Here is a 23,125-nt window from a genome sequence, read left to right as displayed (position 1 = left end):
AGTTTGCAAAGATACTAATATTAGTAGATTTACATTGCTTATTTTTTTTATTCAATTCAGCTGTAATTTCACAATGCCCAAAGAGCATAAGGTATGTAAAATGAGCAAAGACATGTATCATAAAAGCAAACAGAAATTTGCTGCTATTGCATTTATTTTTATTGGGTTAGCCAGTCAGCAAGCCATGGGGATCTACTTGTCTTTCCTCTCCAATGCTGGGATTACATGCATTCCCTCTAACTTTTTAAATGTGGGTGCTGGGGATCAACTCAGGTTCACATGTTTGCATGGCAAACACTTTATCCACTGAACAAGCACTATTTTTTTTTAAATGTGATTAAAAGTCTGTATTAAAAATGTTGAGATTGAACCATCAACTTTATTTCTATCTCAAAACTAGATTCTTTAGACATAGTATTACTCTGGTATTAGGTTCAACTGCCAACTCAAGACAACACTGGCTGAGTAAATCCAGGCACTTGTATTTTACACAAGACGATTTTATATTTATTTTCATACTGAAATTCAGAGAGAGGCAAATGAGGACTGCCACAACATTTTTTTCGAATGAGGAATCCTTAGGAATTGAGATCCTTTTATCTGGTATCTTTCGTATGTCTGGCCTCTACCCTAAAATCACCCCACAGTCCGAGAAGTGGATCCAGCTCCTACCAACTGTTCACACTTTAGGCATGAAGAAAGAGCAATGAACCAAGGACGTTATTCTCAGGGCACATGGCAACAATCAGGAAACCTTCTTTATTTATTTTACTGATCAAAACTTATTTGTACAGTTAGAAACCTGGCAGCAAAAGATGCAAGTTTGATATAGTCTCCATTATGGGATATACTACATATATATAATTCTATATGGATTAATGCTCACTTAGATATAGGGCATAGTAGTAAAGGAAGAAGGCAGATGTTTCTGCTACATTCGAATTCTAGGCGAGAAGACTGGAATGTCTGCTGCTTCTTTGGTTGTTCTGGTACAATTCCAAAAGGGTTCATGGTGACTCAAAGGAACAGTCAAGTAGCCAGAGATGCTCCATTCCAGACTTGGAGTTATAGTCTCTAATGATGTCATACCTTTAAGACAGCCCTGAGAAAAGAATCAGAGTACCAGAATATTGCAGTTCTCTGCTTTCAGGTGACCATAACCATAGGAAGATCTCCTGTGCATTGTATTAGACCTTTGGGATCATTAGAGATCACTGCATTAGAAACTAGGGACTTTCCAGTGCAGTGCCCAGGATGGGGATAGATCTGAGGATTGCCTGAACTAAATCTATTGTAATGGACAGATTATGAGTTCCTGCCTAATGTTTCTATCCAAGTGCACAAGTTCCTTATATTTTCTTGGACCTGAGACTTTGCTCTGACCAACTATTGATCTCTGTGCTAGCTAGTTTCATGTCAGCTTCACACAATCAAGATTCATTTAGGAATAGGGAACTTCAGTTGACTAAATGGCCCTATCAATTGGCCTGTGGTACATTTTCTTAGTTGATAATTGATGTGGGAAGGCCCAGCTTACTGTAGGTCATGACACTCCTGGGCTGGTGTTCCTGGGGTGTATAAGAAAGTTGGCTGAGCAAGCTGTGAGAACAAGCCAGTAAGCAACATTTCTTCATGGCTTCTGCTTCAGCTCCTGCCTCCAGGGTCCTGTTTTGAGCTCCTGCTCTGAGTTCCTTGGATGCTGGACTATAATATAAAACCATAAGCAGAATAAGCCCTTTCTTTCCCAGGTTGTTTTTGGTCATTTTTAAATTTTAATCACAGCTCTAGAGACCCTCTAAGACACTTTTCTACCCATGTTCATATTTTACTAGTCTATGGTATGATCCCTATTAGTGAGTAATGGCTCAGATATTCTCAAATATTAAAGGAATACCAATGCTTGATCCTGTTCCACTTCCAGATAACATCCCATTGCTCTGCTCACTTTTACTGGAAGACTCTTTCATAAAGTTCAGCCTTTTCGAGTTCCTCTCTTATTGTTCATTCTTCAATAAGATAACACAACTAAGCTTTACCACCACTCCTCCAAAACCCCACCTCAAGGTTACCAGTAACTCATATTGCATCACCTAATAGCCAGAGCTCCACCCAAGAACTGTCAAGACTTTTCTCTAGCATGTGACAGAATATGCTTATTCTCAGGTCTGCCACTTGCTCATGCTGTTCAATGCACAGTCCTGAGTGCCTGTGCTGTGCATTGTTCTACCTCTGTCCTTCAAGACTGTATATAAGCTGGCTGTGAAACAAACTTGGGGCTGTCTGGCATTGACTGGCAGACCTTTCAACTCTTTTCTGGCTTCATTGTCTCTTCAATCTGCATGCCTCTACCCAGCTACCCAGCTGACAGTCGGCAGGCTCTGACAATAAGGGCTGCCCTGTTATTGAATGAGTTTGTTATTTGCCTTCAACGGACTCCCAGTGTCTGTGTCGTTGATGCCACACCTTCTCACCCACTACCCGAGGGAGCCGGTAGGATCCATGCCACACTTGACAGGTTAGTTAGATGAATGTTTGAAAACAAAATTACATTAAATATGATGAATTTTTGGTATATTTTTGATATGAAATTCTTTAAATAGTGAAATGTTAGTTGTTTTGTTAAAATTATTTTATTCTCATAAAGTTCACATTATAAGTACTTTGAGACATCATAATTCTGAGTATTACTAAGTACAGCAAGTAGTTTCCTAAAACTTTAGGAAAACATGCATTTTAAGCTGGTCAGAAAAATCAACCTGGTTACTTAATGTTTCTAATTATTCTCTGCCCCATCTATGGATGAACTGTTTTTTTTTTTTTTCCTGAATGGTAAATTTGCATTGCATATTGCAGTATTTGAATATTTGAATGCTTGGTCACCAGGGAGTACAAATCCTCTAATTGAAAGAATTAGAGGATTAGGAGGTGTAGCCTTGTTAGAACAGACATGGCCTTGTTGGAGGAAGTGTATCACTGAGTGGGCTCTGAGGTTTCAGAAGCCCATACCAGCCTCAGGCTACATCTCTCTCAGCCCCTCTGCCTAGAGATGAGGATGTAGCTTTCAGCTGCTGCTCCAGTGCCTGTCTGCATGCTGCCATTCTCCCTGCCATGACGATAATGAACTAAACCCCTGAGACTGTAAGCACGCCCTCAATTAAATGCTTTCTCTTATAAGTGTTGCCTTGGTATCTCTTCACAGCAACAATAAGAACATTGACTAAGACACATATTTATCTTTTATTTCTTTCATAACACTTTCTTCCCTGCCCCTGGTTTCATTGGGCTGTGTTGGAATTTGAAAGGATACTGATATAATGCATATAGTATCTTTATCATTGTAGCAAATGGGACTAGAAAACACCTAGTGGGTTAAGTTTAATATAAAGAGCTTTAAAATTCTGATAAAGGAATGATCATAAGGAAGTTGCTTTGCTGTCTTGTTTTATTGTGGTGCTGGTGGTCTATCAGTCGGAGGCCTCCTGCAAACTAGGGAGGTACTCTACCACCGACTTGTAATGCATCTCCAGATGCTGTATATTGTATTAGAAGGATGAAGGAGACTACCAAGGAAAACACAAAGTGTCCCTTTCCAACACTGGAATTCAGATCTTATCAGAAAGGCTATAGTTCTGCACAAGGGAGAACAGAGGAGGTGGGTGGTCTGTTCTGTACGGAGCCAATCTACAGAGCAAGCAGGAAGAAAGCGATTGGAGTGCCAACAAGGGTAGGTGATAGCAAGTGATGGAGTGGGAGTGTTGTGTGGGACCTTAGAACTGGGAATGATCTGCAGTGGATCCAATACCAAGCACAGAGTCAGAAACATCGGAAGTAAAGTGAGTTGTGGATCAAGGTGTGAACATGAAGAGAAGGGCTTCCGGCCAGTTTCTGTGTTAAAGGAAAGGTATTGTCGGGCCAGGCAGAGTTGCAAGGTGAGTGATCTGCTGCTGTGCAGCACCCACAAATAACACCAGGAACTCACTTAATGCCTGAAATGTCTCTCTAGTGCCATTTCCTGAGAAAGCCTAAAGGGTACTCAGGATGCTTAAAGGAGTCAGGATCATGGAATTGTGAAGAGAGGCAATACGTTCATAACTGGAAGTGTTTCAAGATGTATACGGAAAAGAAATACATTTGAAGATTTGAGTATAGATCCTCTGACAAAACCAATCAAAATAAGGACAATATGTCAGTATTTCAATTAAACTGCATCGTCAAATGGCCGGACAACAAGCATATCGAGGTATATTATTTCTCTAGACTTACTTTGGAGTAGTTTTAAAAATAGAGGAATTAATGCACATCTAAATGGTACAAATCACAAATACATAATGGTGAGTTATTATGTCTGTATATGCCTGTGAAACTACTCCTCTTATCAGTACACCTCATTTCCACACCCAAGAAAACTATTCTTCACAGATGAAGTCTTAATTCACCAGAAGGGAGCACTAATGCTGCCTTCTCACACTTGTTCAATAAGTTCCTAAAAAATGGAACTACAACTAAGGTGATAGACTTTAACATGTACTTTTAAATATATCCTTGTGATTCATCTCGATATATTAAATATGAAAAATTTAAATATTCATATACATATATGTACGTGCAGCATATATGTGTAAATATTTTGTGCACTACCGGCCACATTAAATGGCAATGATTAGATGTTTATAATAAATGCTGGGGAACTAAGCTGCAGAGTAATTTAACGATTGTATAATCCCAAGTATCAACCACATTTCTGTAATCTATACATGTTATTGTATACTCAGTGCAGTCTACAGATTAGCTCTTGGCTCTCAGTTATTTTGTCTCTTCATGAAACATACTTGAGGGAGCAGTCTCGAAGGTAAAATAAGACGTCTCCAGGGGAAAGCTCGTTAAACTGTAAAAGACGGTAATAACAGGGGTTGGATTTCTTTTGGGCGTTCAGAAGGGAGCTTTCTCAACTCAAGCCACTCCCCTACAAGGCTCCAGTAGCTTTCCTGACCTAGTTTCCCACGACGACACAGTAGTTTCTTTGTAAGAACTTCCCGGATGAGAATCCTCCCGCTACCTCCAAGACTATGGCGAAAGCAGCTTCAGGTCAACGGAGCCCTCTCAGAGTGAATCCTGACATCCCGCGGACTTCCGGAGAGCATTTGCTAATGGATGGGTTAAGAGCATGCTCCTGGCACGGCTCACCAGTGAAGGTGTTCGCTTTTCACGAGCCCCAGAGCACGCCGGGAAATGTAGTTCCCAAAGACTGGGAAGAACCCTCCCACCCCCGCGGGCGCATGCGCCCTAAGAATTCCCTCGCCGCTTCCGGATAAGGAAGCGCTGGCGCTGCCACGCACTCTGCGGCCCGCGGGCGGAGGCTTCTGGGAGTTGTAGTCGCCGGCGGTGGGCGCCGTCGGTAAGGAGACGTAGCTTTCGGCGTGGTCCACCCCAGCAGTTGCTTCCCGGCCGCGGCCGCAGGGTCAGTCCTCGCTTCTCTGTCCCCGGCACTTCTCCGGAGGCTGAGGAGGGTTTCCCGTGGCCGCGCTTTCTGTCCCGGGTCGGGAGGTCCTTCTGGCTCCGCGGTTCATTCCTTTCCCTAACCCTCTCCTCCCTCCTCGCCCGTCGCTCCAGCCCGGGTTGGGCGGGGGCTCGCCCTCGGGAGACACAGGGCCGCGACCTCCCCAGACCCGGGCTCCGTGTCGCGGGGTCCGTCTGCCCCCAGCCTCCCGACCTCGCGGTTCCTCCGCAGCCCCCCGCAGCCTCGGACCCCCCTCTCATGCTCCTTCTTTCTCTCTCCTCTGCAGGGATGGACGCTTCCTGGCGCCAGGTGGTCGCTGGCCGCGGCCGAGCCCGAGGACGGGCCGCCGCGGTCCCCTCCCCAGGAAATGGAGTCCCTCTGGGGGGCGCAGGAGGAGGGCGAGGCAAAAGGTTCGGGGGCGCGGTGCCCTCGGGCCCCAGCCCCGGTGAAGCGGCGACCCTGGCCGCTGCAGGTCGCAGGCAGCGATCGTCCGCAGGCGAAGCCATGCAGACCCCGGGGGCCAGCGGTGAGGACGGCTCGGGTCCCCGTCCCTACCCAGCTCCCCAGGCACTTTCCAACTTGGTGGTGGTTGCCAGAGCCCTCGTCTCGTTCACTTTATAACTAACTGCTCAGGGAGTTTAGTACCGGGACTTATCTTCATTTTAATGGTATTGCCTGTGTTTTTTTCTCTGGCCAGACTCTTCCAATCACTACTTTTTACCCGCCTGAATCCCCTAGACCTTAAGTTTTAAATTGTGTCCAGCTGATCTGGTTTGTTTGGTTAACACAGTGCTTGTTTACCAGTAAATTGATCGCCGGTGTTTGTTTTTCTTTTAAAAATCTAAAACGTTTAACTTGTTTTTGTAAAGTAAGATCTGTGCCTTCGTATCTTTGTGGACGGTAACTGCAAGCTAGGCTAAGGTCTCAGAATCCCATTTACATGTGAATTGGGCACTCCATTCTACGTTAACTCGGCTTGAGAGACTAGTTGATAGCCATCTTTACCAGGCTACCTGACTTTGTTGACTAATTGCTTTAGACCCTAAGCGCTGTTTGTTGGCGTTGTTTCCCACTGATTCCTGTTCATACATTTCATGTCTTTCCTCGGATGTATCTAGTGTTGCCACCATGGAATTGGTAATAGCCTTGGCCCAAACAAGACCTTGATTTAGTGGAGTATTGATAGCACTCAACTGGAACTGTGCATGGAAAAAAAAAATGCAATGATCCCTGAAATCATTTTGTGGTTGGAATGTACTTTTCAGAAGAATTTTTTTTTAGTTTTATTTCTGAGATCATTATAATTGCATCATTTCTCCCTTCCCTTGGGGAACAAAATCGAGCCTCTGAGTGGGGTTTCTCTTAGGGTAACTTGAAAGTTGTGTTGATTTTCCTTGCCATCGGCCAATTTATCAAAGAGGTGAAGTGTGCGGTTTGGAGACCTGTGAGCAGATTGATAAGCTTGCTTGGATTTGTGGGTAGCAGGAAAGGAAGCGTTCTTGGTCTGACTAGCTGACATTTGACTGGAAGGAAGAATTGTGTGAGAAGACTTGCTTGGTCACCTTGTCTTTCCCTCCGGGCGGTGTTACCTAACTGATGGTAACATACACTAACTGGAGTCTAAGTGTTAAGAGTTTCTATTCTATTATTTCTTCCTGATTAATTTTTTTAACACCCCCCCCCCATTAATGGCATCCTTATTTTGAGACATCTGTCTTACAGCAGTTACTGCTCTTCTCTCTCTTAGTTCTCAAAGATTCCTGAAGTAAGCGCTGTGTACATTTTCTGCCATTTTTACTCAAAACAGTCTGTTTTGATTACTAATCACCAACTAAATTAGCCGCAGTAAGAAAAGGAAAACAATTCCTGAGGGCAATAAGAGGTAAAATATCATTAAGTACAGATATAACACCGAAAGTGAGGTTTATTTTGATAGTGGCTCATTAGCCTGATGTATGAAGTAAGTTTTTAGGTAGTGATTTAGAATGGTAAATTTAAAACCTTCTTAATATGGGCACCCATTCAGCTTGGGAGTCTTTTCTTAAAGCACCTTTGCTGTCTCTAGAGCGTAGAGCTTATTAGCTGAAGTACAATTCCCAGGATCCTTACTCCCCAGAAGTTGGAAGTCTCATTGGGAACACGTGCTGGGACGTTATCTGGCTCTGTTTGGTATTAGGTGAAATTAAGTAACAATGTGGAGTGCAGAGTGCTCTAGCTAGGAGAAGATCCAGCTCAAACACAGTAGTAGAGGAACAATTCAGTCCTGTTTAACATGTTTTGGAGTGGAATTGTTAGAAGCATGTTTTTTGTGTTAATGTTTTGTGTGACCACAAAAATGTCAAGTTCACCTTGAAGGCTGGACGATTTGGAGCTTTAGAAGAAACAGCTCATAAATACAGTAGGTAAACTATGGATGTTATCTGTGCAAAGGCATTGTGGACTGGACTGGGTTCCCGAGACTGTTTTGGAGAAGCACCACCTCCTGTCACTCTGGTGTGCCTCCACTGAGTATGTTCCCCCATTTCTTAAAAATCGTGATGTATACTGTCTTTTAGTGATTTTTATTATTTGCTTATTTTTGAGACAGTATCTTGCTATGTAGCTTGGTGGCTGACCTTGAACTCAGGGACCCACCTACTTGGTCTCCTAAGTGCTAGGATAAAAGATGTGCTGTGTGTTGTCATACCTGGCTTCTACAGTTTTTTTTTTTTTTTTTTTTTTTTTTTTTGAGACAGTCTCTGTAGCTTTGGCTGTCCTGGAGCTCTCTACGTAGACCAGGCTAGCTTCAAACTCAGAGTGATCCACCTGCCTCTGGAGGCACTTGCCACCACACCTGTCTTGTATAGTGTATTTTAACATCTCATTTCCATTTAAATTTTTTGTTGGTATATTTATTTTGAGACTACTTAGGAGGTGTTCGGCACTGTTACTTTACTTTTAGAATTTCTCGTTAGTTTGTTAGTCTCTGTGTGTTGGTAGGATTTTTGTAAAGTTAGTGTTTGTGTTTTCTTTGGTTCTGTGGTAAGAAATTAAGATTTTTTTTTTCTCTCACTGATTATTGTAAGAAGATAGTCTAAAGGTGGCTTTCAAATGTGTGCATAAACTGATGATACAATAGTCAAATAAACTGGAGCCTTGCTGACCTGGCTAACGGGAGGTGGGGTTCTGCATCGTACCATGCTTTGTGAGACACCGATGTGCAGAAGTGAAACTTCTTTTTTCGCTTTTATAAGTAGAGCTGACGTCCCAGAGGAAATTTGAGGAGATCAAGAAGGCTAATCAAGCTGCGGCCAGGAAACTTGTGGAGGAACAGGGCAGCTCCTCCTCCTCCGAAGAGGAAGGGGATGAAGACTTGGAAGGAAAACGGGGGAAGATCGTCGCTAACACGTTCGTGTCATACACGACTCACACAGGTACTACTTTACCAATTTCGACCTTCTTGCTAGAAGTAGAAGCGTATTTCTGATCTTGTTTAGTTATAGTTTAAAATACTATACAGAATAGTTTTCTCATTTTCAGTGTGGACATCTTGTGAAGTTGAGTACGTTTTGCTTTTTAAATTATGTGTTGTTAATACTAATCTTTGTATAAAGTAGATTGTATGGCAAGTGCTCTTCACAACCCTAACTCCCAGAGAAGCAAGTAGGGGGTGGTTACTGGCTGTGATTCTTAGGTCACAGGACGGTGAGGGGGACCCCTTTCAGTGTGGTCTTCATTTTCTTCTCCCGTTTAGTCATGTTAAAGTTGCCTTAAAGTCCATTTTGTTTCTTGGCTTTATTACTGGAGTTTTATATCGTGACATTTGATTTTCATACTGTTTTTTGAAAATTAAATCTTTAAATGCCTGACATGCATATTCATTATCTGCTGTATGTGTTTGGGTTGTGCTTAAAGCACCCGACCTCCTTTTATTTAATGTGAGAGAGGACCATACTGATACTGATATTAATATAAAGTTATTAAAACAGATTGTTTCAAAGGTCAGGATCGATACTGTTAAGCTTTCCTGATTTTTTACTTAGGCCATTATAAACATTAGCATCCTGGGATTTTTATAGATATATTTCGTGCTGTTTATATAGTCTTACGTTACACAGGCTTATATATATTCTCATTTTAGTTCTTTTTTCACTCTGGAATCCTGTTAGAGCTAGAAACAATTTTTCTAGGAACTGACTTCATCGGAGAGAAGATTCTCTCAGAATGACACAGTAAATGGCAAGGTTGGCTTCAACCTGATTTGCTTAGGTTTTCAGCTTTTACCGGGCTCATTGTATTTTCTGTGTAAACATGATTCTGAAGTAGACGAGACAGCTGCTCTTGAGCCTGTCTGTTGGGGAACGTCAGTAGACTGGTAGAGAGGACGGCTCACAAGGCAAGCTGCTAAGATGGGGTGTTTCTTGTGTCTGACTAGTGTTTGACCTGTTCCATTGGCCCAGGCCTCTCGGTCCTGTGAAAGGAGTCCAGTGATAGTCAATACCGTGGCGTGGTTGGAATGAGGCAGCGCTGCTTGTCAGATAGTACGCGCTGTCTACTGAAATGTCTGACGCGTTTTGTAACCTTGAGTATTAGAGGTTTTTCTACCAGAGCTGATTTTTTTCTGTCCTCGTCTTTTTAAAAAGATTTCTTCCACTTAAAAAGTTCTTTCTAGCCGGGCGGTGGGCGCACGCCTTTAATCCTAGCACTCGGGAGGCAGAGGCAGGCAGATCTCTGTGAGTTCGAGGCCAGCCTGGGCTACCAAGTGAGTTCCAGGAAAAGGTGCAAAGCTACACAGAGAAACCCTGTCTCGAAAAACCAAAAAAAAAAAAAAAAAGTTCTGTCTTCCTTTAGGTATAGGCTTCTATTCCACATCAGCTTTCTTCTCTTTGTTACTGGTTTGTGCCTCAGTTACTACACAGTGCTTTACTGAGAACAGGGTTGCTAGTCTAACAGGGTCAAGCTTAGCAGAGTTTGTACATAGCTGGAATAAAGATAAGAACGTGAGAGAGAGTTAGTAACAGAGAGTAAGTCCTCCAGTGTGTGTCATCCGCCCCTCCTGCCCCCGAGTCCATCGTACTCTGGGTGCTTTGTGAGTTACCTGCATGTACTGATGAACCTGCAGTGGTTGGTAATCATTCTCTTAAGAAATTTACCACGTCTCTTGAGGAATGAAGGAAGTTCAGCTAAAATGTCAAGCCTAGCAAAATAAAAGCTGATGAAAGCAACTTTAAGGTCAGAGAATGTCTTGCTTCTGGATGACTTCCTAAGTAGAAATCTTTAAGTTTTATGTTAAAGAGGACCTTACTTCAACCATTCCAGGAAGGAGGCAGATTTTACCTTTAAATATGGCATATAGTAATATGACACAGCTATCTTTTAGGGTAGGTAGTAAAAAATACTATCATTTGCACGCTTTGAGTTTTTAGCATAGTTTTTAATCTCGTTATTTTTGTATTAAATACATTAATACTTAAATTCTCATTCCTGGGTGTTCTGCACTACACATATAGTAAATTAAGGGAACCAGAACAGTTAAGCGTTTTAATAAATGCCAGAGTCCTGAGGTGGTCTCCATGCCACACCGGTGAGTTGAACACTAGTACATTACCAAGAAGCCCATTTTTCTAGTCTCAGCCTTTGCATTTTTGTGATTCTCTCCTCCCGACTTCAAATTTGCCTGGCTTTATTCTAAAGAGTACGTCATCTTCACCGGGGATGCCTCACTTGGAAAGATGACTTTTCTTGTTTCCTGGGGATACCTCACTTGGAAAGATGACTTTTCTTGTTTCCTGGGGATACCTCACTTGGAAAGATGACTTTTCTTGTTTCCTGGGGATACCTCACTTGGAAAGATGACTTTTCTTGATTCCTTACCCTAGTAGCACTTCAGCTTCTAACTCTGAAATGCACAAGCAGAGGTGGTCTATACATGGCACAAATTAAACCACAGTGTGGTTGTCACCAAAGCCTCCTAGATTTTACTTGGTAAATTTTAAACATATTCATTTTTAAAACGGTCTCGTTTGATAGCGCTGTCTGGTCTAGAACTTGCTGTTTACCTCATGTTTACAGGGGTGTGCGTTCACACACCTGTACAGAGGCTCCTTCAGGAGAAAATCTTTTGCCTTTCCAGCTGCAGGGGGACTTTTGCAAAGGGCTTTTTATTGTTCTCCAATTTACACCTTTAGCAAGTTACTTTGCATATCCAAAACTTCTTAGCTAAGCTCCCTAACAGGACTTGAGTGCCAAGTGCAAATGCACAGTGAAGGAATATCATGGTTTTCCTGGATTGTTCCCTAACCAAGTTTGCATAGGCTTTGCCCCTTTAGGAACCCCCGACAAGTTTCATGTAGAAGGTCCTGGGAGACGAAAGGTAGCAATCACAAAAAGCAGATTCAAGTTAGGTGCTAACACTCTGGAATCAAACCAGCTGCAGCTTTGTAGGAATTCTCCCAATTCTCCTCCTCCTTGCTCAGCCTCCACTCTGCCTGACTTCCTAACTACCTCTTTTTCTCACTGCACACTGGCTTTTCTTAGTGCAGGCCTTTACGGCTACCCTTAGCATTTGACAGAAGAGAAAACTAAAAAGCATTGGATAACTTTCTACAGTTGTAACTGCTGTTAACTGGTACTTTCTGCTCATTCCAGCCTTAACTTCCTCAAACTCGTGTTTCTTGCCACTGTGGTCATTTTAGAATATGACATCCGGTGCCATGCTATGTCCACTGTGACATAAAGACAATGAACTTTATTGCTGTAGCCAAATTAAAATACAACTTTCAAAGAAATGTTACCTGAATTTCATAGAGATAAACTTAGACTTTAATTTGTAAGACGATATCATCATAGTCTTCAATTTAAATTGTATGAATTAGCCGTTTAAATTGTATGAATAAAGTGACGAAATTTAAAATGTTAAATATTTTTTAAAGCCAATTGTAAGCAAAATAAGCATTCTGAATATAATTATTCTGTTTGAGGATACTTTAGAAACTTAAATGCTAATTTGAAATAAAATGTTTGTCTTTAGTAATTTTGTAGTTTAAGAGTGCTTTACATTTATTCTTTAGCACCTTAAATGACATTTATGCTTATGTTACATAGGGCACACTTTTGTTAAGTTCTATGTTTAGTTAGACGGTTCTAGAAAATGAGGACCTAACTAAGATTCTTATTTATTTAGTTCTTTCTGGTAACAAATTTTGGTTTGAACTCGATTATTGCCATGTCCTTACATAAGCATATATTATTGACCTACTTTTCTTGGAAATTGATTCAGTCTCTGTTGAATCATTTTGTTTTATTAAAAGCATGTAAGTTCATTTTTCTTACACTAACATGACTTAAATTCCCTCCCTTTTGATTTCCGTTGTATTTAGAGTGCTGCTCTGACCTTCCTTTATTAACTTTTCTGGGGTCTTTTTCTTTTTTTCCATTAAAGAACAGGATAGGAATGTAGGATTCACTTAGTCAAACTGAGGTCACAGACTTCTCATGTATAACACTCAGGTGATAATAGTTTATCCTATGGTGATATTCTTAGTGCTTGGAAAGAAATACTTAATACTTACTTAAAGGAAATGCGGTCTGTTTTTTTTTTCCTAGAAATGCTTATACTGCTATTTAAGGCAGAGGCAGTGAGCATAATGTGATGAACCATGGTGGTTGTACTGTAGGAACCTCAGCATCTTCATTCGCAGACTTGATTATGAGCGTGGTGTGTGCGGACCCCTCCCTTCAGTGCTTGGCCTTTCCGTTTCCTTATACTTCAGGTTTTGGTACTTGCTTACTTCCGTATTGGTGGTCTTGCCGGTGGTTCTGCCTCCCCCAGATTTGTCAGGGACTTGAAGCAGAAAGCAGGCCAGCGAGAGCTGAAGTGCTCTTGCTTCGTGGACTTGGCAAACCCCCGTCAGTTCATTGAGTATTTGTTTTCCTTTGTTAAGCTTTGAGGGTTTGTTATTTTCTGCAGTTAGAATTGCTTGGCGTTTGTCAGATAATGTGATTGTTTGTGAAGATGTGTTGTTTCCAGATGTTTACTGTGATGTTTTCAATTTTAAGATGGTGATATACATGAACTAGAGCGCACAAAACAGTATGTGAATGAAGCTTTTCAGACAGGGGCTATGACGTGCCTAATCTGTATCGCTTCAGTGAAGAGAAACCAAGCAGTAAGTTCTTCTCCTTTATGATATGTCTCTCCCCAAGTATTATAGCTCACATTTATATACTTAGCCATCTATTGTACTTTCACTTATGTTTGCTTAAAGATTCATTTGACAATTTTAATTTGTAATTCTAAAAAATTTAAGAAATTATCTCTAGTAATTTTAGCACTCTTGATATCTGTATTTCTATTCAGTATAGAACAAGTATTTCTATTCTAGTGCACATGTTGCTTTAGTAAAGTATTTTTAGCATCTATTGAGAGATTCCTACAAACACAGCATGTTACTATGTGCTGCTATGATCTAACCAGAGTCCAGTGCATGCTAGGCAAATGATTGACCATTGAGCTACATACTTTCAGTGGGTTTGAAATCAAGATCGGCATGGTCTTTGCCTTCGAGGAACTAGAAGTTGATAGTGACACTCAAGGGTTATTAGCTTCTGACAGTGTTGAAAGCATGGTGGGAAGTGGCCAGGGTCACTGGGGACAGAAAGTGTCAGACACAACTGATACTGTTGTAAAGCTCTTGCCTGATGGTGAAGCTGTCATAAATTTAAAAGGACACTACTGAAGCAATTGAAGAGAAGTGATGACTGAGCATGACAGACTCAACTTTAAGACTCCATTCTAATCCTTCACTGGTACAGTAGCATTAAATCAGGTCCGGTGAAATGTTTTGGTCATGTAGGGTGAAGCAGAAGGTTAATATACTCGAGTTGGCTGGGACAGCGCAGCAGAGGCAGGCGCCCTCATACTCAGTCACAGCTCCTTAGCGCTCTGTCCTTTCAGCTCCTGAGGGGTGCACGTACACGAATGCTTGTCTCTGTAGGCTGCAACTCTATCTTTTCAGGGTTGTTTGTCCATCTTGGGAACTGACTCGGCCAATATACAGGTTAAATGCAGCACTAAGGGGTTCCTGTCTCCTGGAACAACATTCTTCCAGAGAATTGATGAATGTCCCAGTCTCATTAGCGTGTGTTAGAGTTAGAACAGCATGTTCTACAGTTTTTTCTTAAAGGCTTACTGCAGTATTGAGCTGCTGTGGCCTTCGTAGTAGTAACTTCTACAAAATACCATTATTTGACATTTCTTCCTCCTCGTCCACTCACTCCGCTAGCTTCCCATTTGAGGCAGGCTTTTGGGGAATCAAAACTAAGGAATTAGCTGTTTCTTTTTATGTAATGCTGCGGTCTGATTCCCGCCCCCCCCCCCAAAATAGCTATAATAAGGAAACCAGAACTACTATTTTAAAATGTTGGTAGATTTAACGATTAATTTGTTAATTTAGTATTACTTCTTAAGCCTTAAAAATTTGTTACATGTCTGAATACATGTGTGCCACAGTGAATTTGGAAGTCAGAGGGCAACTTTGTGGGCTTTTTTCTCCTGTATCTCTATGTGGGTTCTGGGGACCAAACTCAGGACTCCACACCTTGCACAGGTTAGTGCCTTTAACTGCTGAGCCATCTCACCGGCTCTTTCTTAAGCTTTTATGTTGTTTATATTGTCACTTTGCTCAGTTTTTTGAATTTTGTGTTAAGTGCTAGACTTACAGGATTTATATAACAAAACAGGTTATTTATATACACAAGTATTTTGGCTAGGATTCTTTTGTCGTATTGTTTATAATTGGGAATAACAGATGTCTGACAATAAGAAATTGATGAAATTATGGTATATAAATATATATGATAAGATATATAGCTGTACTTGACAAGGATAAATTGTTCATATCATGTTTTAAAAAGATGTTATTATCAGTCAGTACTGGTATGTATATGTGAATATATACACACACAGACATTATATGTATATATAAAATTAGACATCATTCAGATTGTTAGCTTTAGTTTTTTCTTGCTAATTGAATCTGGGTGATTAATATTTTTCTTTCATATGTTATACCCCTAAATACATTTTTGTAAATATTGTGTCTTTTATGATATTAGAGTTTGTTTTGTTTTTTTAGTCTTTTGGTAAGTTTTGAAAATCTGTGTGATAATCATTTTAAAGCATTGCATAATTAACAGAAAAATCATATGTAATACGTTTCGACACCTTTGTCTTAGGTTTGGAGCTGCTCAGGATGTTTCTGTATATTCCACATGCCTTGTATTCAGAAGTGGGCTAAAGACAGCCAGTTTCTTGTAACTTCTGTGACAGATGATGATTTTGGAAAGAAGGATTATCCTTGGCCATGGTAATTTTTTTTTTTTGTTCACTGGAGTTTAAGTTGTGAAATAAATGAACATTATAGATCAGAAGTTGTGTGGCTGGAAAGTTCAGTCTGCTTTGCTTTCCATCACTTGTCGGGTTTGTGAGGATGGGAGGCCTTTCAATAACTAACAAATCAGACTGAGGGTTCCTGTGAGACAGAGCTTCTGTTACTCTTTCAGAGGACTTGCCTATGAGGCTGAGGGAGACTCATTCAAAATTTATTACCTTTCTCTCCTTGAATTCCTCATAGCATACACCAGTGTCATACTGTGTATGCTTATCATCTAATATATTCTACTATGTGGTTCCAGTTATATCTTCAATCTCAACATTACATGTGTGTATTATGTAATGTCATTAGTTTATTTACATTTATTTTACCAGCTTTGTTTATTATTGCTGATTATTGGGCTTTGGGCTTCTGTTATGCTTTGAGAAGTAAAATCATTTGTTTCTGCTAGTCTGGAGTGGTAGATTCATTGTTAATGTTAATTAAACATTACCTCAGGGGGCACTGTATGCTTATATTACAATTTTTGTAACTGATTTTTTTTTTTAATTTATAAGGTAGTGTTCTTTTTTATAATACCTCCCAAATTGTATAGCTTTAGGCCTAGTAAAATCTGGTTTTGAGTCACATCTTCCTTAATTATCATAAATATACTGAGATACTTGTAAAATTGTTGTGGTATATTTTAGAAAACATTTTAGACAGGGACATTTCTTTGTAAAAAGTAATTCTTGGCAGTCTTGAGCGATTTTGCCCATTCCCCGAGGCTGTGGAAGTGGACTGAGAGCACAGTGAGCTCACATTCTCCTCACTGAAGAGGCAGGGCTGGAGTTTGAAACCTAGGACTTACTCTTTGAACTGTAGACCTTTCTGTATCCACTGAGTTCAGCACAGTAGACTGCTTTCTCTTGAGCATGTGCTGCTTTGAAAGAGTTTCCATTTGAAGTCTACACTTGCTTGTCATTTATGGCAGGGATTTTAATGTTGGGTGCAGAAGGGAGCCAGGTACTAGAGTTACTTGTTTACAGATTTGAGCTGCACTCTTTCTCAGTTTTGCTCTCTCTACTTCTGTTTTAAGTAGTAATTTTTAGTGCTTCTAAGATGAGTGCTTTCTTTCTTTCTTTTTTTTTTTTTTGTTTGTTTTTCAAGACAGGGTTTCTCTGTGTAGCTTTGCGCCTTTCCTGGAACTCGCTTTGGAGACCAGGCTGGCCTCGAACTCACAGAGATCCACCTGCCTCCGCCTCCTGAGTGCTGGGATTAAAGGCGTGCGCCACCACCACCCGGCAAGATGAGTGCTTTCTGAGTAACAGGATAAGACCTTTGATTGTTAATATTCCATCATTTTAAAGCGAAACTCATGTATTTGTATACATCACCCTCCCAAGTAGTTCTGTGTCAGTGCAGGTGGGCTGTGTAGTACATGGTCAGCTGCCGCTTAACCATCTAAACATATCCCTTTTCATAGCAACTGTAAGACAGTCATTTTCCTTCAGTAATGGGAAATATAACTGTTTCAACAAGATGTCAGTTATTTATAAACATGAAGTGTGGCATTAGTTTTCAGTTTTTACTTTAAAAATCATATGAGTGTGTGTTTATGTGTGTGTGCGTGCATATTGTCTGTCTATGGGTGTGTGCACATAGGCTGGTGCTCTGCAGAGGTCAGCATCGCCAGTCTCCCTGGAGCCCCATGGTACTGGTCCTTCTGTAAGAGCAGCCAAGCCATCTCTCCATAACTTGGTTTTGAAATTTAATTATGAGAGCAAATGTGTTTTGGTTATTCTGAACATTTGTGTGGCGTCTATTTGGAAGTACAGCATGTTCTCATGACAATGAAAATAAATTGACTTTTATACAGAACAAATTTAAATGGTGATGTGCAAATAGCCTGGTGCAGTACACTGACTGTACTCAGTTGTTTGGGAAGAAATAAGGTATAGAGCACCTTTTAGGAATGATTTATGATGATGTCCAAGTGAATTTTTAATAGTTGAAGCCTATCATTCCTAGTACCCAAATTTACTTTGACGTTGTAATGTATAACGCATTCTGCTTAGCAGAAAATGTAAAATTATATTTAAACTTTTCCTTGACTTAAGTGGACTTGAAATATGTGTATTTTGTTTTAGAGGTTGAACATTAGGAAATTCTCAGAGCTGGAGAGATGGCAAGTAGTTAAGAGTACTTACTGCTCTCTCAAAGAACTCAGATTCCGCCCCCAGCACCCATAGGGTGGTTCACAGCTGTCTGCAACTCCAGCTCCAGGGTATCTGACACCTCCTTTGGATCTTTGTAGGCTTTAGACATGTCTGTGGTCCATGTGTACATGCAGGCAAAATAGTCAAAAAAAAAAATAGACATACCTTTAAAAAAATTAGGAAATTCTTTGTTTACATTCAAGTTTTTTTTTTTTTTTTTTTTTTTTTTTTTTTTTTTTTTTTAAAGACAGGGTTTCTCTGTGTAGCTTTGGGTGTCTCGGAACTGGATCTGTAGATCAGGCTGGACTCTACCTGGCTTTTTTTCTCTCTTAATTCTAAGATTTTGTTATGTTTCTTCTTGCAATATTTAGCTTATGTATAACATAATTGCTTTTTTATTTTTCTTTTGATAATATATTTATTTTATTTATTTATGGACTATATCACCAAACTTGACGAAAGCTGAGCTTTGTATAAATCTGGCTAAATATTGCAAAAATGTAGTTTGGTTAAGAATTTTGGCTAGTAGAAAGCTGATGTTGCTTTCTCTTTGTGGCTGTGCTTTGGATATCTGTTTTTAATGCCTAGCAACTAACTAAATGTGGCTATGTCAGGTTTTAGAAGTATAAATATGAGAAAAAGGTGATTCTTGCCAAGTTGTGTGCATAGCCGCATCTCATGTGCCATATTTGGCTGTTGGTTCTTGTATTGGAGAATGTGAAGATAAAAAAGTTCCATATTCAGGAAGTTATATTGTGGAGAATTTTAGTAAGATTTTATTTTTTTACCTAACCAAAACATGAGTGAAAATATTTGTTACTGTTGTCTCTTACATTGCTTTTAATGATGGAATTAATATTTCATTTTTTTTATAGTCCAAAATGTAGATTTGAATACAAAAGATCAGAAACACCTAGTAGATATTATTGCTACTGTGGAAAAGTAGAAGATCCACCTTTAGATCCATGGCTTGTACCTCATTCCTGTGGCCAAGTGTGTGAGAGAGAATTTAAACCTCCTTGTGGCCATAAATGTTTACTACTTTGCCATCCAGGTGAGTTTCATAGTGTAATTGTCGTTGTTTTTGCCTGGTTGTTTCTTCTAAATGTGGAAGCAAACAAAATTATCCAAGTTGAATTGAAGTTTGCTGTGAGAAGGCATTATCCTTTAAAGTAGCAATGAAAGAATGGTAGAGACTTCTGGAAAATGTAAAACTTAGAAGTTTTGGTTACTGACTTAATTCTCCCATCCCCTGTTGTTGCATTCCAGGTCCCTGCCCTCCTTGTCCAAAGATGGTCACAACTACTTGTCACTGTACGAAAGCAAAACCTATCGCCCGCAGGTGCAGTGCCAAGCAGTGGTCTTGTCAGCTGCCATGTGGGCGCAAGCTGCTTTGTGGGCATCATAAGTGTGAAAATCCTTGTCATGCAGGTAAAGGACCACATGTGAGAAACTGACTTTAAACAGAGTCAGGGCTGTCTTCGTGGCTTTTAGTATTTGTGTGCTAATTTATGATTGTAATTTTAGGAAACTGCCAGCCTTGTCCAAGAGTTAGTAGACAAAAATGTGTGTGTGGCAAAAAAGAAGCAGAAAGAAGTTGTGCGAGCCCAGTGTGGCACTGTGATCAAGTAAGTGTTGGTGCTCTCTGGGGGGTGTGAAAGAGTGTGCAAACGGAGGACTGGAGAGAGCACAGTGCTTGTTAGAGCAGTTAGTTGAACCCGAGGTAAGGAGGGACAGCGGATACCGCTGTTTTCAGTGTACTACCTTAACGACTGGAGGAAAAGTTGTCTTTGTCTCTAAGTAAGTCAGTTGCTGAATTGTTAATTCAGTGTACTGTTTTACCACTTACCTTTGTCCTTTGTTCTTTCGTTTCTTCCGTTCTCCTCTTGAGATAATGCCATTGAAGAGTGAATTGTTTTTGTGGGTTGCTTTTCCTAGGACTGGAACGGATTGAGTACTGGTTAGAAGTCTGGTGGATGGTCATACAAAGCTGAGGATACATCTGCCCTTTCTTACATGTTTATGATATGCTCTTTGGGACACTGGGAATAAGTAGACATGTAAATGTGCACACATACACGTATATGACACCTGTGTTAGACATAAAGCATAAAGTTGTGAGTACAAGTGGGTTATGTTTTATACTGCCTTTTTGTGTAGTTTTAGTCTCTTGATGAGTGCTTTTATTTTAGGTGTGTGGAAAGACGCTGCCATGTGGTAATCATACATGTGAGCAAGTTTGTCATGTTGGTGCTTGTGGAGAGTGTCCTCGCTCCGGGAAGAGGTCCTGTCCATGTCATAAATCAAGTAAGACTTGTTTTGAAAGAAATGAGCTATTGAGCTATGAGAAGACATGGAAGAAATGTTAATTTAAATTACCAAACAAATAAGCTAATTTGAAAAAGATGTGTCCTGTGGGAATCAAACTACATGACTTTCTGGAAAAGGAAAATCGTGACAGATCAGGGGTTAGGGAGAAGGAAGGCTGAGTAGCTGGGGCCTAGAAGGTTGAGGGTGCTGGAACTCCTCTGTGAGATGTTATGGACCAGTCACTGTTCTTCTGTCCCTATCCATAAAATAACCAGACACCTGGGAGTTTTGAGTGATTGTGACGCATCGTCCTAAGGTCATTAGTTAGTAACATCCCATCTCTTGGTGGACATTTGTAACGAAGGAGGCTGTGCTCTTGTTGTCCCTGGGTATAAGCGTCCTCTGGGAACTTAGTTCGAGAGCAGTTGAGTAACCTTTCTTGGCTCTTCTGCAGTAGGAGTCATTTGTAAGATTCTTTTAACTACTTGTCAAAATGTGATTGTTAAGGTGAGTTTTATAGTGTTTGTATTTCTTTCCATCCTGTGAGATTGAACAAATTTAAAAAGAAAATTCTGCATATGTGGAAATCCCTCAACGTTTTATGTCCTCATACTCATTTTCCCAGCTAAAAATTTCTGAAGTAGTTTGCTCATAAAAGTGCTTGTTGATGGTAACTTTTGTGTCAAATTTCTTCGTAAGAAATGTAAGCTTGCTAGGTGTGATGGTGGACATCTTTAATCCCAGCATGTGGGAGGCAGAAGCAAGTGGATCTCTGCGTTCAAGGCCAGCCTGGGCTACATGATGAGTTCTAGTACAGCTGGGACTACGTAGTAGAGAGGCTCTCTCTCAAAAAAAGAAAAGAAAGAAAAATAAGCTTGCCAGTGTTGGCAGTACTTGGGAGATGTAGGCAGGAGAATTGTGACTTTAGGTTTAGCTTTGCAGAAACATTAGGAGTTATGTTTATTAAAGGTAATTTTTCTAATATGATGTGGTTATAAAGTTTTTATAGTTCAAAAGGGCTGTCACTCTTCAGGAACTAAAGAACAGGATCTTTGTTAATGATTCCCTAATGAGGTATCTTATTTAATGTTGACATTTTGTCTGCTTTCAGAGTTTTCTTTGCCTTGTACAGAAGATGTACCAACTTGTGGGGACAGCTGTGACAAAGTGCTCGAATGTGGAATCCACAGGTGCTCACAGCGCTGCCACCGAGGGCCTTGTGAAACATGCAGACAAGTTAGTTGTGTTCCATACACTTGCTTTCAAGGGCTCTGCATCAGAATATGCCAAGACGAAACTGTTGTGTGTTTTATTACTTTCATTCACATCTATGTCGTTGTCTGTGCGATCTAATATTCATAGTATTGATCAAGAAATTTACAATATTCTCATTTGTATGGTTCAGTGTGGGGCTGACTGCTGCCAGAAGTTATTTAGAGCTCTGATGAGTTCAGCCTAGTTGCAATGGAAACAGACACATGCAGATTTGAGACTTTAAACTTAAGTCTGTACATTGTTTGATTTCAGCCATACTACTCCATTACCCAGCTCGGTTACCAAACACTCCACTAGACGAGATGGAGATGCTGTGGTTGGAACCACCTGTAAATTGTTGTATAATTTGTGTTTGTTAGTTTTACTGTTTGATATCAGGTTTCTACTAAATTTCATCATTAATTCATATGAGGTCCAATTTGGAATAAAGCAAAACAAGTATTTTAGGAGACTGTTTTAGTTTAGTTAGTTTTTAATTCAAATTTGTTATTAAGATTTTCGTGCTTTTAGCAATCGCAGAAATTGAGGTGTGGAGAAAAACATGAACATTAGTGCATTTACCGATGCTTCTTGGTGCTTGGCCTAGGAAGTGGAAAAGCAGTGTCGCTGTGGGAAGCACACAAAGCGAATGCCATGTCACAAGCCTTATCTTTGTGAGACAAAGTGTGTGAAAATGCGGGACTGTCAGAAGCATCAGTGTAGGAGAAAGGTGAGTGTGGTGAACTTGCCTTTTGGGCATGTGATAAGCACTGTTTTCATTTGTTTCTCAAGTATTCGGGCACATTCTTTGGTTTCTACATCAAATAATAGTAAATAGTAAATATTCTAGGGAAACAGTTTTTTTTTTTTTTTTCAAGACAGGGTTTCTTTGTGTATCTTGGGAACCTGTCCTGGAACTCACTTTGTAGACCAGGCTGACCTCGAACTCACAGAGTGCTGGGATTAAAGGCGTGTACCACCACTGCCTGTCTAAAACAGTTGTTTTTATTAGTGGGAAATCATGCCAGTTTTTGAGTGTGGTGGCACAGATGGGTCCATCACTCAGCAGTCTGAGGCAGAAGGATCTTGAGTTTGAGTACAGCCTGGGCTAATATATAGCATGACTTTGTCCACAGAACAAAACACCAAAGACTATATAGTCTCCTTGCCTCACACACTAATTCTCAGCTTGGATTTTGGGCTGTTTCCCTTCTTGATTGAAGAAGTCTTTAGCCATGTTAGAGTGCTGGTATTTTGGTGGTTGACCACTAGCAAAGGTTAGGTGTGTCTTAGGGTTTCTATTGCTGTGAAGAGACACCTTGACCATAGTTTTTACTGTAGAACTTGAGTGTTACAGTTTTTCCCTGAACTTAAGAATGTTGTCTCCTAGCTTGCTTTTTCCTAACAAGAGCATGTGACTTATTTTCTCTTAGCATTGAAGCTCTCTTGCATTCTCATGTTCACTCTGTTGCTTGCTGATGGTTCTCAAGGTT

The 23,125-nt window shown here is 40.4% G+C and overlaps 1 protein-coding gene across 3 annotated transcripts in view; it reads left to right on the top strand.

Moving 5' to 3' along the window:
- Window positions 1-5,051: 5,051 nt before the first annotated feature.
- Nfxl1 (nuclear transcription factor, X-box binding like 1) overlaps window positions 5,052-23,125 on the top strand; it is a 43,046-nt gene continuing 24,972 nt past the window's right edge. The window contains exons 1-11 of one of the 3 annotated variants that reach the window (XM_076546421.1): window positions 5,052-5,395; window positions 5,784-6,023; window positions 8,734-8,910; window positions 13,535-13,644; window positions 15,713-15,843; window positions 18,944-19,122; window positions 19,338-19,499; window positions 19,596-19,696; window positions 20,261-20,375; window positions 21,490-21,614; window positions 22,240-22,362. In XM_076546421.1, the coding sequence (XP_076402536.1) occupies window positions 5,786-6,023; window positions 8,734-8,910; window positions 13,535-13,644; window positions 15,713-15,843; window positions 18,944-19,122; window positions 19,338-19,499; window positions 19,596-19,696; window positions 20,261-20,375; window positions 21,490-21,614; window positions 22,240-22,362 (1,461 nt within the window). In that variant the 5' untranslated portion in view covers window positions 5,052-5,395; window positions 5,784-5,785. Of the gene's footprint in view, window positions 5,459-5,783; window positions 6,024-8,733; window positions 8,911-13,534; window positions 13,645-15,712; window positions 15,848-18,943; window positions 19,123-19,337; window positions 19,500-19,595; window positions 19,697-20,260; window positions 20,376-21,489; window positions 21,615-22,239; window positions 22,363-23,125 lie in introns of those variants that run through there. The other 2 variants (XM_006979684.4, XM_076546422.1) reach the window with 2 other exon arrangements.

The sequence above is a fragment of the Peromyscus maniculatus genome, chromosome 10 (assembly GCF_049852395.1).
Source record: "Peromyscus maniculatus bairdii isolate BWxNUB_F1_BW_parent chromosome 10, HU_Pman_BW_mat_3.1, whole genome shotgun sequence".
NCBI lineage: Eukaryota > Metazoa > Chordata > Mammalia > Rodentia > Cricetidae > Peromyscus > Peromyscus maniculatus.
Note: the sequence above shows the minus strand (reverse complement) of the source record. Positions and strands in the feature narration are given on the sequence as shown.